At 37.8% G+C, this 16,687-nt stretch overlaps 1 protein-coding gene across 2 annotated transcripts in view; it reads left to right on the top strand.

The window, feature by feature from the left end:
* KLF12 (KLF transcription factor 12) overlaps positions 1 to 10,450 on the top strand; it is a 272,088-nt gene extending 261,638 nt beyond the window's left edge. For both annotated transcript variants that reach the window (XM_075591001.1, XM_075591002.1), the window contains exon 6: positions 553 to 10,450. In XM_075591001.1, coding sequence (XP_075447116.1) covers positions 553 to 734 — 182 coding nt within the window. In that variant the 3' untranslated portion in view covers positions 735 to 10,450. The remainder of the gene's footprint in view (positions 1 to 552) is intronic.
* The last annotated feature ends 6,237 nt before the right edge of the window (positions 10,451 to 16,687 follow it).

Below are 16,687 nucleotides of genomic sequence, written 5' to 3' on the forward strand. Positions count from 1 at the left end.
GTAAATTGGACTTTCCCTGCAGTTGTGGCAAATGGGCACTATTGCACTTTATTGAATACGCCCCATTGTGCACTTACCATGTGTTCAATTGAATTTCAAGAAGCCAATTCCTAGTCTTTTCAGGGTCTTTAAATGAGTAAGATAGAGCTCAGGTAATCTTCAGAAATCCAAGCTATGCAGACAATTTTTCAGTGAACTACTGTACAGTAATTCTAAGCAAATCCACATCACACTGAGGGATTGAAACATCAATACCATGATGTGGCTCAGCAATACTGGAGCATCACTGTTAAAAGGCATACAAATGACTAAATAAATATATTAATTTTATTTAAAATTCAGCCATAAAAACATTAAAAAAATTATGCCTGCGTTTTGATTAAAATTAATATATTTGCTACTTGACTCTGATTTGGGTGTTCTGTTTTTGTTCTCATTCCTGGATATCTGACAAAATAGAACAGGTAGTTGTGAGTGCTAATTTAAATTCTGTTAATGCAATGTTTTGCATACAACTAACGCATATATTCTCTCTCTCTTCATTTTGCAAAGGAGAAAAACCTTACAAGTGTACCTGGGAAGGATGTACCTGGAAGTTTGCACGCTCAGATGAACTGACAAGGCACTACCGCAAACACACGGGAGTGAAACCCTTCAAATGTGCAGACTGTGACCGCAGTTTTTCACGTTCAGATCACCTGGCGCTGCATCGCCGAAGGCACATGCTAGTTTGAATCGGCAACCAGTCAAGAAGTACATAGGAGCTGGGTCTCTTATGCGTGACAAATTCAGCAGGACTGAATCCCCTCTACAGTGTTACATACATAGGATGTCCCAACATATCCAAAGTGAAAGAAGGAAAAGAAAGGAAGAAACAGGAAAAGAAGTGCCATGCTTCTCAATTCTTCTCAAAATAAACCCCAAGCATGGAGACTCCCGTTAACGTCCATACCTCAGACCATAAGACGAAGACTTTCATACTGAGGACACAGGCACTTTTTCTAGGCCTTGATCTACATAGTTTTAAATAGCTTCTACTGTACATTTCCCTTACATTTGGACAGAGGTTTTTTCAAGATTTTCACCGAATTTTCAAATAATTGTATCATAAATTGTTGGAAAGATCTCCGAAATTTAGATTGATATTCATTTTTTTTTTCCCCATTGGAAATGTTTTTGTAAAGTGACGGTAAAGAAAAAGTAGTCCTTTTTTGTGCGATCAGCTGCAGGAAAATGTAAAGAAGAACTGGCTGGAAAGTTTCCATCATCGGAACTGAAAGATCAGTGCTTCGGGATTTTGCAATAATGGTGATGGTAATTAGATCTCACCCACAGTTGACATCAAGCCAAGCAGAAAAAATACCTTACTACTTTACATAATCTCATGTTTTTTGTATACATTGATGTCTGTGAAAGTATATGGGGCGGTATTTTAAGTGAAGTACTGTATGTGGTTTGTGAGTTGACTTGGCCTTGCCTAAAGCTTTTGTTTTTGTTTCAGAAAACTTCCCTATTTGTATTTAAACCCCATAGCCACATTTATTGCACAGGCTTTCATTATTCTATTCAAAACAGTTGAGAAATATTTTTTTTTTTTAATGTGAGGTAATATTCACAGTGGCCAATGGCAGTGTGTGGCCATCCAGGAATGGGGGAGAATGTAGCCATGAGAAAGCACAAACTGGAATGGCTGCACTTCTTGCTGCTAAAGAGCAATAATGACTTTCCTATATGGATTTCCTATACTAATCAAGTACTTAGACAAGATTTCTTTTACCATATCACAGGAGGCCTTTGTCAAAACATTTAGAATTTCCTATATGAAATATTAACACCCTTCCTTGAATTGTTACAATTTGAAAGGTTGCACGAGGGGGGAAAAAATAGTTTGTGGATATAAAGTTAGGATGAGCACAACAGTGGGCCTTCCCTTGTTGTCATGTATTTTCTTCATGGAGTCTGGTCAGCAGAAAATAAGTGTGCGTTGGAAATGTTCCACAAATTGTAAGGCGTTGGCTGAAGGAAAAGGCAACTTTCACCAGCTTACAAACATGAAGCAACTTAGAATTTTGCTTCACTCTCCCACTGTTTACAGAATACACACTGCATGAAGCAACACAGCAAAATGATCTTACAGCAATCTGCTTTATATTATTGCCCATCCTCACTATCTTGCTCCATTGGCTCTGTGCATTACATTCTATAAGAAAGAAAGCAATATAATGAAGGTCAGAAAAAATACAATAAAAACAATACCAGTATTATTCAAAAAGAGCTTCTACCTTTATAGATGCATGTGATTTTTAAGCATTGAACTCTATTTTGTATTATTTCACATATGAAAGTATACAGATATCCATGACAATAATTGATGACACCTGAACAACCTGTTCAACATTACTATAAGAAGTGTATGATGCAATATTAATTAAAAATAATGATCTTGAAATCATCGGTACATTCCCAAGAAACATCATTAGTTACCCTAAAAATGCATTTTCATAACTGATCTTTAAACATATTGGCCCATATTTACTAATCAGTGCTACAGTATGCCATTAACACCGTACTGCCCATTAAAGTGAATTTTAACTGAGCAGAGCGGTGCCATGAGACACCTCTGTGTACCAACGCTTAGTAAATATGGCTCCTAATGAATATGACGTTAATCTGTTTATTGTACCACATGACATGCAACCCTTTTCTCTACGTATTGGTTCATAATAGCTAAGCATGTCTATGTAAGAAAATATGACTTTCAAATAACAGTATTAGAAATATCATTGTTATTGTAGGTTGTTTTGGGTGAATATTGTTTCTGTTATATGAAGAAGATATTTCTTTCTGTACCGAGTTGAGCTATTCCCTGCATTTTGTTAATGTTCTAATATATCTACATTGGTACTAGTAATACCCCTGAATGGTTAATAAAAGTAACACTTTTATAAATGCAGCAATATCTTAGAAGTTTTGAACAGTTAGATATCTGGCAAGTGTTGCTACACAGTATGGCATTTGAAGGATCTAAATGATATAATATGGAAAAAGTGAAAAACAGCTTTACCAAAAATATTATAGCAAGAGGTATTAATGGTGCTGGATAGCTTCAATTTATGCTTCAGCACATTTCCCATAAATGGTTGTCGTAAGCAATTATAATATAAAATTATCCAAGTATTCTAGGGAAACATACTTTTTTTTTGGTCAACTTTGATATAAAACCATTCCTTGTGTATTTAATTGACATTGTAAAAAAAAATACAAAAAAGCACAACAGATAATTTTTCAAAAGTATAGTAAAATATTTTATGGTAAAATTGTTGAATGTTGAAAATGTTTGTGTGGAAAAATAATTATGGCTACATTAATTAAGCTTGTCGTACTTTTCGGAGGACTGGGAAAATCGTAGGAATAGATGTAAAGATTTGTACTGAACTTCCAAGCTCAGATGCAGCAGGAAGTAGGTACAATGTGCATACAGTATATGGACCCTTTAGTTCATGCGTACAAACGCCTACCAATGATTTCCATTTTAGGGGCTTCATTTATATGCGCCGAAGCGGCAGATCGACAGAAATTCCCCATGGGCTTTAATGGGGAAATTCTTCCGTAACGGTCCGATCGGTCCCTTTGGCGGATATAGAATAAGCCTCTTGGTCCGTTATATACTGTAGGTAGAAGATGGTGAATTCAGTTGCAGTTTTAACAGAAAGGGCTTAAATACATTAATCCCATTTTAAATACATTAATTAAATTTATATAATATCTACTGTTGAAAAAGTAAAGTGAATTTTATAACGTGATATATTGACACTTTACGTATAATGGGTAGAATAAATGAATGGAAGCTCATTTTTTTGGCTTCAATGTTAATTATACAAATAAGTTATTTTGGGTTGTTTAGTTCCACATGTCATGTTGTACTTTAATCTGCACATACTGTAATGGCAGATTTGATCCCTATAGTAGCTACATTTTATGTTGCACTCTTGTATGAGAAGTACGGTTGTGTAAGCATCATAGGATATTAATTATGGATAAATTTTTGTAATTACCTGGTACCTCTTCCACTAAGTCTTTGAAATTATACATTAATGCAGCATTTCTTCTCTTGGAACATATTTATAAAATCATTAATTAATTTCTTATAATATTCATGGCACATCATATGATTTGTGCATGTTTTTTTTTTAAAGCATTGTGAACTTGAATAGTGAAGACATACAGTACTTGTCTCCCCCATGTGTATATACTTATCAGCTCTCGCTACTGTATATACTGTATGAGGGAGACTCACTGATTTTTAGCTTTGAAATGTGTAAATGTTGTACAATTACAGTTATGTCAAATTTGATTGTCAGGAAATATTCAGCATCCTGTGGCATATATCAAAGCACATAAAAACATAGTAATGTAAATCTTACAGTGGCGCTATCTTCAGGCTTTTATTTAAATTATCCAATACCTCTTTTGCTTTTTTATTGCTATATTTTATTAGTAATGGGGATTTTCCTTATGTATTTAAACATTTCACCATTTTGTGGTGGTTTGTCTGATCTTTCTGCAGAGGTCTACAGTGTATCCTGTATTTGGCCTCTCTCCTGCTTTACAGTCAAACGTAAATCGGTCCTTCAGTTTGCCGAAGCAGTCACCGGTAGATTAAGAGAATGGAATTGAAAACTGTAATGTTTTTGGGTTTTGACATTTTGAATTAAGTCTCACTACACTTCTACAAAATATTTGGAGAGAAAGATAATGTCTGGACAGGAGGCCATTCCCTTCTCTTTACCTTTCTTTGCATTCTATAGAAACTGAAGAACTAAGGTACTTCCTCCTAGTCCTCAATCATGTTACAACTCCTACTTTGCCGAATTCTTATTTTTGTGTCTACACTTCCATTATTTGGAATCTGTCCTGTTACATTTTCATTAACTCCCAAAAAATATTTTAATATCTTTTTGTTTCTTCCTTCTCATTTTCCTATCCTAAGTACACCATGAACTAATAGAAAAAGGCAGCGGTCTGGAGTTGTACAGTTTCATGAGAGATTAGAGCCGTAAAATAATCAGTTTAAGATTGGTCCCTAAGGACACACACACATACAGTATAATACTTTGGCGCCACATTGGAATCAAATGTTTGTCTACCTTAAGCATATATTTATATAGCAATAACTGTAAATCAGCATGTCTCATGGCTAAAAATTGAATAAAAAGATATGCACAAAGATAAACTACCATGTGCCTGTGTATATATGTATACGGTACGTATACATATACATAGAATTTTTATATGTATGTATATATATATATATATATATATATATATATATATAAAAGGGGAAGAGAAAACACAACATATATACATAAAAATTAGCTCACAATTGGCAAGTGCACGCGTCATAAGTAGTATATTAAAAAAATACGTCATCAGAATCAAAAGACATAGGGAGGAGACACAGCACTACAGGTAGATGAAAAAAACGGTATTTAATACATATCCACAGGTATCCAATGTTTCGGAGTCATCTCAGGGCCCTTTCATCAGAGTGGTGCCTCTCCCTGATAAAGGGGCCCTGAGATGGCTCAGAGACATTGGATACCTGTGGATATGTATTAAATACCCATATATTAAATATATGTAGAGCTGTGTCTCCTTCCCTGATGGGGAAGTATCTTTTAGATATAGATATAACTAATATTGTACGTATTTATTTTATCTACAGAGAAAAGGTTTGTGATCCAACTATTAACGAAATACGTGTTGACATTTTGCTGTTTAATTTTAGAGGAGTAATTAAAAATGGACAATACATTGTATTGCTATGATTTTGTATCATTAGCATTACATGAGAAGAACAGGGATTTGACTATATGCAGTATTGGGAGCAGTTAAGAGATACAATGAGGAAGTACTATAATTGGATGCATCAGTGTTTGTATTTTTGCCCTAATTTCCATCATTTTGTTTGTATGTATGTATGTATGTAAGTATGGTATAAAGAAAGAAAGAAAGAAAGAAAGAAAGAATAAAATATAGACATATAGTCATTTTTACGGTATGAAAATTGTGGGTCAACTGGTTCCTATTCTACATTATGTTTTTATGTGTTAAAGTTGAAGCAAAAACTATTCATTCAATTGTGTTAATAGCATTTCCATGAGAAATGCATCTCGCCGTATTTATTAAGCAGTTATTGCATGTCAAAATCATGTAAAATTAGCTCTTTAAGATGGGATTTGTTTCTGGTTGTGCAATCCTGTGCAACATGCTCATATTCACAGGCTATTCATTAGGGTGCAAGATTGCCCTGACTTTTATAGCCAGAAATCGCACCTCCGCAGTTTAGGCAAATTTATGCTTTGAAGCAGGGATCTGGTGCTCATAAACACTCCCCAGCCGTAGTGTTATCTGTAGGAGGGTATATTAAAGTTTTGGTATATTGAATATTAGCATATCCAATTGGAATATGCGGTTGGTTTACTCTGCGGAGGAGAACGCTGGGGGAGTGCTGGGACATCTGACGTCATGCGCACGCTAGACCTTTAAATATGGCCGGTTTTACTGCAGTCTTTACACCATGATGACGTGCTGGATGCGCGAAATGCGTTGTGTGTTGTTGCTGCCTCTATAGGAGTCTTTTGTATGATCCATTAAACTCAATTTTGTTTTATGAGTGAGCCCCCTCTGGTTCTTTTTTTGCTAAGGATAGTGCTCCGTTTCTCCTCTACTTTCTTAAACGTATGCTTTGGACAAGATAGAGGGAGAGAAAGAAACAGAGAGAGACCAACCAATATAGGAGTGAGCCATTTGCTTATGTCCCCATGAATTGGTCGGTCAGTCTCTCTGTCCTCTCGTTTTCTGCAAATTTGCCATTGGCAATATCGAATTGAAATGAATGAGCCTCTAAAATAATATGTTGTATTATAGGACGTTATGCTGTTAGAAAAACATACATAGTCCCATTAACTGTAAACAAAACTCCCCCAAAAACACAACATTTTCTTCCACATTTATCCTGAAAACGTCAAAACTTCTTAATATAGTAACTTTATTTTCCAAAGGATTTTAAACTACCAACAAATTTTCCTTGATTTAGATAAAACGTTCTTTGAACTGAGTGCTATGAACTGAATAGCTGTGACTGACAATTGTCAATATTAAGACATTATTAAAGCAGAAACAAGAATGCCGTTGTTATAATAGTCTGGCACACCTTATAATTGCAACCAAAAGTATTATGCACTACTCCGTTTAATTTCCCTCTAGATGATTGTCAGAATAGAACTACAAATAGCTGTTTAAAATCTCATTCTTTTAAACATACTGGCAAAAAAATAGGTTCTTCATTGGAAATACAGCAATCTACCAGGATCAAAAGAGAGATTAATTTAGCAATACTGTTGTGAAGGCATAGATCTTATTAGTGACATAGAACTGTGTGCTCATTCGCATCTCATTTCCCAGAATCCCTGGCTGCAGTGGATGCACTGTATGCTAAGAGATAATGGTGAAAAACAGGGTTACAGGCCTGTCTAAGGCCTCGGCCATGCGCCCTGCTGGCGTGCTGAGGCGCAGGGAAAGCGGGTGCTTTCCCTGGCCTTGCGGTTGCTTACCGCACGTGCTGTCAGCGGACCGTCTGGGCAGGCGCGTCACTGGCCGTGGGCGGGCCAGTGACGTCACGGAGCTTGTTCGCCCTCATTGGGCGAACCGCTCATGTGACCGGCCTGTTGCGCCGGCAAGCGGGGGAATTTTAAATTCCCCTAAGACCTGCGCTTCCGCAAGCGCGCGGAAGCGCAGGTGAGCCCCTACTAAAGCCGCTCGAATTGCGGATGTAGGGGCTCAGTGCTGAGCGGGAGCGCACGTCAGCACGCTTCCGCCAGCAAGCGCTAAACATGGCCAAGGCCTTAGATATGTGAATGTGCTCACACGTATGTATTTTTAATTAGTGACATAGAACTTCAAAACCCCAAACAAAATAGAGTTTTTTTTACAAATCTACGGTAGCTACACCAATTATTACACCTTGTAGTATTTACGTATGTATGTGTTGGTATAAAGTTGTCTTGGCAACTGGTGAAAACTTGATATGGATTCCTCACCTAGCTTTTTGCTTAGCAACTGCACATGTTCAGAAGGCAGGGTCTTGTGAAATGAAGCATAATAAAAACATGTTATTATGCTTTCTGCCAGAAATAGTAGTATTTATTTGCTTTTGATTTAGAAGATATCTGTACTTTAGCAATCAAATTACTCAAAATTTTGAGTCCAAATAAAAACATGTTTGCAATTTAAAACAAACTTTTCTAAAAAGGTCATATTCGATTGATTTCTTGGGAATGAGATTTCAAGTTCTATCATATGTACTCCGTCATTTTAGTCTCTTTAAGGAACAGCATTCATAATCACAGTTCTTTCATACGTCCTGAAATACATTATAATATTAACATGCGCAACAAGAAAGTTGTTGCAACAGTTTAGCAAGACTCGTCAGACGCATACATTTGAAAACTCATAGGTAATAACAAATATGGTTGAATTATCTAGGTACAAACATGGCATTTATTATTTTTGTTTGTCGTTTTTTTGCCAGATTTGTGCTAGTTACAATTCATAATTGAAACTTTTGCTCTATATGCACAAATCCAAGTTGTAGAAAAAAATATTTACAAATACATTTCTAGTAGACTATGCTGTCAGAATGAATTGTACTTGCAAACAATGCATGAGCTATTTCTGTTACCACAGCATTGGTGACATTTCTCAGTAAACCATTAACCACCAGACAAACCGGAATATCGACCGTTTTCTGTAAAAGCACAAAAAATGTATACCAAATATATGCACATTCTTATATTTAGTCCTTGAAACACAGAAGAAGCTGTCAACCTTACAAATTATTTGAATATTTTAAGTCTCATCTTATACACAGTTGTTTCAGCATTGATAGGCGCTGGAAACATAATATTTTATAAATGACATGGTTTCATGTACTGTGATTACTATTGTTGATAAAATGGCACTTCCTTCAATATCAAGCAAAGACTTAAAAAGTGAAACAGTAAATATTCTTCTTCTATTAAGCACAAATAGCCAAATTACTGGAGCGCTGAAACTTGATACATTTACAGGTATCACGTGAATTCACTGATTGCCCTGTAGTTTAATGGTCTGATTTACTAAATAATGGTAGAAGCCTAGCACTTGTTAACTCAAGTTATTCTAGTGGCATTAGCTATAGCTAAACCTTGTTAGGTTTACGTTAAAAATAAAAAATAAAGCGTGTGCATTTCTGAGCCTTAAAACTGCCCACTTGTCTTAAAAACTGTATTCATCTTTGCTTTGTGAAATATTCCTTGTAACCTGTCACAATCTTTGCAGTAATGTTCATGTATTGAAAGATAATGACTCAAAATATTATCCCGCTCTGTTTGAAAGTGAAAAAGGTTTCATGGAAAAGTGTACTTTTAAAAAGAAAAATAGCCTTAGACTTTCTGCAAGGTGTTTAAATGCAATTGAAATGCAAGTTGGCTTTTAATGCCAGAGTTGTCACTGCTTAGTCATTATTTTAAGTCTATTTTAAGTACTGATGTAATGAGACAAAAGTTACCAAAAGTTGTAAAGACTTAAGTTTGCAATTACAGCAACAATAGAGGTTAGTAAGAGGTTGGAGAAGTTTGGTAAATACCCCCATTTATGTATTATTGTACATAGTTACCCTTGTTTAGAAAGACAACCTATGAAAATGTCATGGTAAGGAAATGAGCTTGAATATGGCACTCGAATCCCCATGTAGACCTGGTGTAACAATGTACATCTATTACAAATGGAATCCTTACTACAAATAGGGAGGTCAATAGGAGGTGTTATTTCTAAGAGGTAACATACCAGCACAAGCAAGGAAGCGTATTACTTTTATGAAATATTCATTGTTTTCTATTGAAAGAGTTTTAATAATAGCAATCAAGATGTTTCCTCCATGGAGAGCACCTAACAATCTGATGTCCCTGAGTTTTCTCTGCATTATATTATGTGTAGTGTTTAGGCAGCACCTATGTTATAAGTTAAATAATATTAAGTGAGTGTTGTTCTTGTATTTATGTATAGTGTATGTATTGTAAATAGAAGAGCTTTTTCCCCTCTTACTGTACAATGGTGATGTTGCCCAACGACAATGTAAAAGGGAGACCCTCTTTATGAAATTCTGCGAGAGGATGGGTATTCCAGTCTCTACTCTGAGACTTAAATGAACAAGTGTTATTGTTTTAATAGTGTCTCAGACATATTATGTTGGTGCTTTGCTTTTCTGTATTCAACTTTCCTATGGATTGAGCTGTGAACTGAAATCTAGTTTAAAAACTTTAAATGTATGCATTTGTATAATTATTTGAATGGAGGCATGAAGGTAAATAAAGCATTTTGTATAGAATAAAAAAAGGAACAAATCGGATTACTGTCAATGACTCGGCCTTCCTATTTTTCATACAGGTTTTAATACTCATGTATCCACGCTCATTTTTGCACTATGGATTGGGAAGAGATACATCTCATGGGTAAAAGCTAGAGATGTGGGAACCATGCTAATTTCTTGTGAAAACGACACAGTTCAAGTATAATAGTACATATATATTGCACTCAGTAATTAAATTAATAGGATCGCATGGACATTTTATTTCTTTTTTATTTTACGGAGAAACCAGTGCAATGTTTCGGAGGATAATAAAACCTAATTTTATTAAATAGATTAACTTTCTTAGATCACATATCTTGTTCATTTGCACATGTCTATATAATTATATATATATATATATATAAAAATTAAAACAACGTGACAAGAGGCTACATCCACAAAAAAACCTAAGTTTATTATATATAGAGCTGTTATAGGAGACCGAGGCTGGGGCGAAGAGATGGGGGGAGGGGGGGGATTGGCTACACATGGGGGAGGTTATAAAGTATAATATTGCTGTATGTTGTCACTTCTATCACTGCACCTGACGAAGGGGCTGTGATCTCCGAGACATTGTGCTGCTTAAAATGCCAATGCATCCCTTGTAATTTAATTAGTGAGTGCAACCTTTTACTTGCTCTTGGTATAGGAATTGGGATGATTAAGGACTCTCATCCAGTTGATATGCACCAGAAATATGATGGAATTTTGGAGACAAATACACCGTAAGCCGATCGCTCATTATGCTATTATTTTTGGGGGCATTTTGTTGGGAGCCGAGACAGGACAGCACTCTTGCAGCATTGACAGGCACAGACATAACATCTATGTTGGTGCAGTGCTCGGTTTGTTCTACGGTATGTCCTAAATATATCATTTGTAATGCAAGGGTGGATGGAAAGCCCAAGGACATCTTTTATTTACATTGTTCCCCAGTTAAAAACACATACATGTACAAAGCAGAGTTTTGAGTGACTGCTGCCACATCAAAAGGGTCTAGTGAGAGAAATTGAGAAACTAAATAAAATCTGCAAGTTGCTTAAAACATGAAGAAAACCAAAATATACTAAGGCTCCTTCTATACTGCGGGTGCGTGCTACGCCGTGCGCGCGGCACTTATAGATGGCTGAGGTTAGTTAGCCCTTCTATACAAGGGCAGGAAGCATGGAGCCGACAGCGGGGAAGACCAGAAAATAAAGATTGTGTGTGTGTGTGTGTGTGTGTGTGTGTGTGTGTGTGTGTGTGTGTGTGTGTGTTTGTGTGTGTGTGTGTGTGTGTGTGTGTTTGTGTGTGTGTGTGTGTGTGTGTTTGTGTGTGTGTGTGTGTGTGTTTGTGTGTGTTTGTGTGTGTGTGTGTGTGTGTGTGTGTGTGTGTGTGTGTGTGTGTGTGTGTGTGTTTGTGTGTGTGTGTGTGTGTTTGTGTGTGTTTGTGTGTGTTTGTGTGTGTGTGTGTGTGTGTGTGTGTGTGTGTGTGTGTGTGTGTGTGTGTGTGTGTGTGTGTGTGTGTGTGTGTGTGTGTGTGTGTGTGTGTGTGTGTGTGTATGTGTCAATGAGTGCACAAATAAAAAAAAAATATTCAACTTTTTTTTTTCTTTAAAAAATCTTATTTAAGCCATTATTTCACTCACACAATCTATACACACACATATACTCACACACACACTCACACACACAGTACCTGTCGCTCCCGGCAGCACTGAGACTCTACCAACACAAAGCATGCGGCACGTGCACGCGTGTTCGCACAGGCACCTGCGCGCGCACGGCCGCACACAGTATAGAACAGGCCAAATGCTGATTTGCACATATTTGATCTTCAATTCCGTACACAATGGTTTGCTAAATGTATGCATGCATATGAAATAACAAGGGAACACATGTAAACACTGACACTCCATGAATAATTTTGAATTAAAAAAAGCCTGTGTGACAAATTAGCTAGTTCCAATGTAACATAAAGAAACAGGTAGCTGCTAGTTGTGTGTGGTCAGGGCCCAGCGCAGGCAGACAGAGAGACATACAGCATATACATTTTAAGCTGACCGTTTACCCCCAAAATAACATCACTCCAGTATGCTGTTTGGTGCTTTTTAACAATGTTCTACACTAGAAATATAATAGAAAGAGACCTCGCTCTAACCCCTTGTTGGTGAATGCGTGCTGCCTAGGGATGTACAAAATAGAAAAGGATGTATACCAAAGAAGGTACACTGAAGGATCCCCTTGTAGGCGCACCGCAGACCTTTATAGTATAGACGGTCAGGGGTGGATGTAGTAAATAGAATAAACTTTATTTAATAACAATGTAGATGTGTAGTTAAAACAGTATATAGTGCAGTTCCATATACTTAAATAAAAGATAGACAGTGATGTCTATACAGCTCCGCCAAGCGTCTCGCTGAGCTCCTGGGCTCTGGTAAATGTAGTATCGTAACTACACAGGGTACCTATTGTCCTTCAAGTCACATGTTCCGTGGTAAAGGTAAGTATACGTGATGATATGTTAACATACACGGTACGATCACTTGTGATAATTCCCCTTGGTCTCTACTAGGTGTGTAGAGTGGATAATGGGGTATGTGATCAAGGTAATTTGTATTTGGACAGCTATGTCTATGCATAGGAGTAACATACACCTTGAACTGTGTTCTTTATAGGACAGTTTGTCAAGTGATCAGTGTGCTGAAACAGGGGCTGATTCTCCAAGATCTTGAATATCGTATTTTGTTGGTTGGAATATTGCCTGTAGACCGAGGTGGTGTTTAGTGACCCTGACTATGTATTAGACCTGTCACGTATACAATCATAGACATATAGGTGTTAGTGCTCCTAATATAGCTTTATAGAGAGGGCAATGTTATGTCAACAGTACTGCTTCCCTAGGTAACTCAATAAGCATTCACACTGTGTCCATATAGCATACCCAGGGAGTGTGTGGACCGCGCATGCGTCGTACGCAGTACTCAGTATGTCCCTGAGATATTCTCGTGGACATGGGCTGCGCATGCGCCGAAGCTGGACTCTATCCTGTCTGTTCTCGGCGACTAGTTCAGAGGTAGGTGGTGGGCACATAAAACACTTGGTATATTGTGCTAAGTTTAATGGTAGTATAGGACATTGATGTATATCATTATCCAATGTTTAAATACCAGGAGGCCACACGCCTAAAATCCTCGTATGGTATGAACTGCGCATGCGTCACAGACGGAGCTACTGGGTGGTCTGGTAATACCCTATTGGGTGCAGAAAGCGCATGCGCCAGAACGGGGGCTATGCTAGTGGTGAACGGTGCGTAAAGCGATAATATTGGAAGTAGTTAAGGACACGATTAAAGCTGTATTGAGTAGGGTAAAGTAAAATCCACACGTCAGTAAGGCTGCTGGCTGTAGCGGTATTACACAGGGAAAAATCACACACACTTAGGCGAAGGTTGGTGAGCTGTCAGTAGCGCATGTGTAGCGCGATGTGCTGTGGTGATTCGTGCAATTTGGCCAGAAAAGGAGTGTAGATAAAGCCCTGTGGCGGCGCTTACTGCATAATTAACACAGTAGTGTAGGCTAATAGTAGATGCTAGCCAGAAAGCAAGTACTGCCCTGAGGCAGTACTAACACCTCTTTAATTGGGTGTAACAATTCGATGCTGCTATATAGGAGAGCTGCGCTCTAAGTGAGCTGCTAGAGATAGCTGACAGAGTTAGTTAAAAAGTCGGCAAAAGACCCGACTTTTTAACTAACTCTGTCAGCTATCTCTAGCAGCTCTCTGAGAGCCCAGCTCTCCTATATAGCAGCATCGAATTGTTACACTCAATTAAAGAGGTGTTAGTACTGCCGCAGGGCAGTACTTGCTTTCTGGCTAGCATCTACTATTAGCCTACACTACTGTGTTAATTATGCAGAAAGCGCCTCCACAGGGCTTTATCTATACTCCTTTTCTGGCCAAATTGCACGAATCACCACAGCACATCGCGCTACACATGCGCTACTGACAGCTCACCAACCTTCGCCTAAATGTGTGTGATTTTTCCCTGTGTAATACCGCTACAGCCAGCAGCCTTACTGACGTGTGGGTTTTACTTTACCCTACTCAATACAGCTTTAATCGTGTCCTTAACTACTTCCAATATTATCGCTTTACGCACCGTTCACCACTAGCATAGCCCCCGTTCTGGCGCATGCGCTTTCTGCACCCAATAGGGTATTACCAGAGCACCCTGTAGCTCCGTCTGTGACGCATGCGCAGTTCGTACCATACGAGGATTTTAGGCGTGTGACCTCCTGGTATTTAAACATTGGATAATGATATACATCAATGTCCTATACTACCATTAAACTTAGCACAATATACCAAGTGTTTTATGTGCCCACCACCTACCTCTGAACTAGTCGCCGAGAACAGACAGGATAGAGTCCAGCTTCGGCGCATGCGCAGCCCATGTCCACGAGAATATCTCAGGGACATACTGAGTACTGCGTACGACGCATGCGCGGTCCACACACTCCGTGGGTATGCTATATGGACACAGTGTGAATGCTTATTGAGTTACCTAGGGAAGCAGTACTGTTGACATAACATTGCCCTCTCTATAAAGCTATATTAGGAGCACTAACACCTATATGTCTATGATTGTATACGTGACAGGTCTAATACATAGTCAGGGTCACTAAACACTACCTCGGTCTACAGGCAATATTCCAACCAACAAAATACGATATTCAAGATCTTGGAGAATCAGCCCCTGTTTCAGCACACTGATCACTTGACAAACTGTCCTATAAAAACACAGTTCAAGGTGTATGTTACTCCTATGCATAGACATAGCTGTCCAAATACAAATTACCTTGATCACATACCCCATTATCCACTCTACACACCTAGTAGAGACCAAGGGGAATTATCATAAGTGATCGTACCGTGTATGTTAACATATCATCACGTATACTTACCTTTACCACGGAACATGTGACTTGAAGGACAATAGGTACCCTGTGTAGTTACGATACTACATTTACCAGAGCCCAGGAGCTCAGCGAGACGCTTGGCGGAGCTGTATAGACATCACTGTCTATCTTTTATTTAAGTATATGGAACTGCACTATATACTGTTTTAACTACACATCTACATTGTTATTAAATAAAGTTTATTCTATTTACTACATCCACCCCTGACCGTCTATACTATAAAGGTCTGCGGTGCGCCTACAAGGGGATCCTTCAGTGTACCTTCTTTGGTATACATCCTTTTTTATGTTCTACACTAGTACTGAGAGAATAAGAGAGCGGAACATTGTTTACAATGTAAGTTGTTGACACTTTAGGTACCCTGAACAATAAAACACCACTACTCCAGCACACTGATTGTTGTACTGCAACAATGTACTACTGAATGAGAGAGATCATCGCTAATGGTCGGATACACTAAGCTCTGCTAAATCAGGGCAAATTTCGTGGCGTTACCTAAAACATTATTTTCCCCGGGATTGTAACATATCCACACAGCTAATTATATACAACAAAAAAACAATGGCCCTTGTATATCTCATTAGCATAGGCCTAATGTCACTTCATTGTAGTGTTATGTTATGTAATGCAATGTTAGCTTTTATTAACGTGACGTTAAGTATGACAGCACTAACCCCTTCCAGATCCAGAAACATTACAATGGTGGTGATCCTCCTCTTCCACAGCCAGCATTTTAACAGACCTATTCTGCGACAGGATGTGAATAATGCTAAGTTTAGGTATGACTTAAAACTAATCTAATGTTAACTTCCTCAGTTAACTGTAACAGACTTTAGTGTATCTGCAGTGTTAAAGTAAACACAGCCTTTGCATATCATTATTGCTAACTTCCATAAAAATGGAAACTGGGTTAACGTTACTTCTTTCTCTTAAGAAGAGGATAAGTGTTACTATTAGCATTACATTCATTTAGGTTAACATCATGTTACGTAGCCTAGCAGAGCTCAGTGTATCCTGGGTCCAAGTCGCTTTACATGATGTGATCTAACCAAAGAACAAAACCAGGTTATGGCTCATTGTTCAAATACCTCTGTAAACAGGTAAGTCTTGAGACGTTTTTTAAAGACTTCCATAGAAGAGACCTTTGGACTGTAAGAGACAAATCATATTACGTTAAAAACAAATTATATTATAGCCTCAAAATTGAAGTACAGAATGATATCCAAAAATGTTTTGTGATCAACAAAAATGTGCCAAAAATAGATAATATTGTGTTTTT

The sequence above is a fragment of the Ascaphus truei genome, chromosome 3 (genome assembly GCF_040206685.1).
Source record: "Ascaphus truei isolate aAscTru1 chromosome 3, aAscTru1.hap1, whole genome shotgun sequence".
In the NCBI taxonomy this organism is placed as follows: domain Eukaryota; kingdom Metazoa; phylum Chordata; class Amphibia; order Anura; family Ascaphidae; genus Ascaphus; species Ascaphus truei.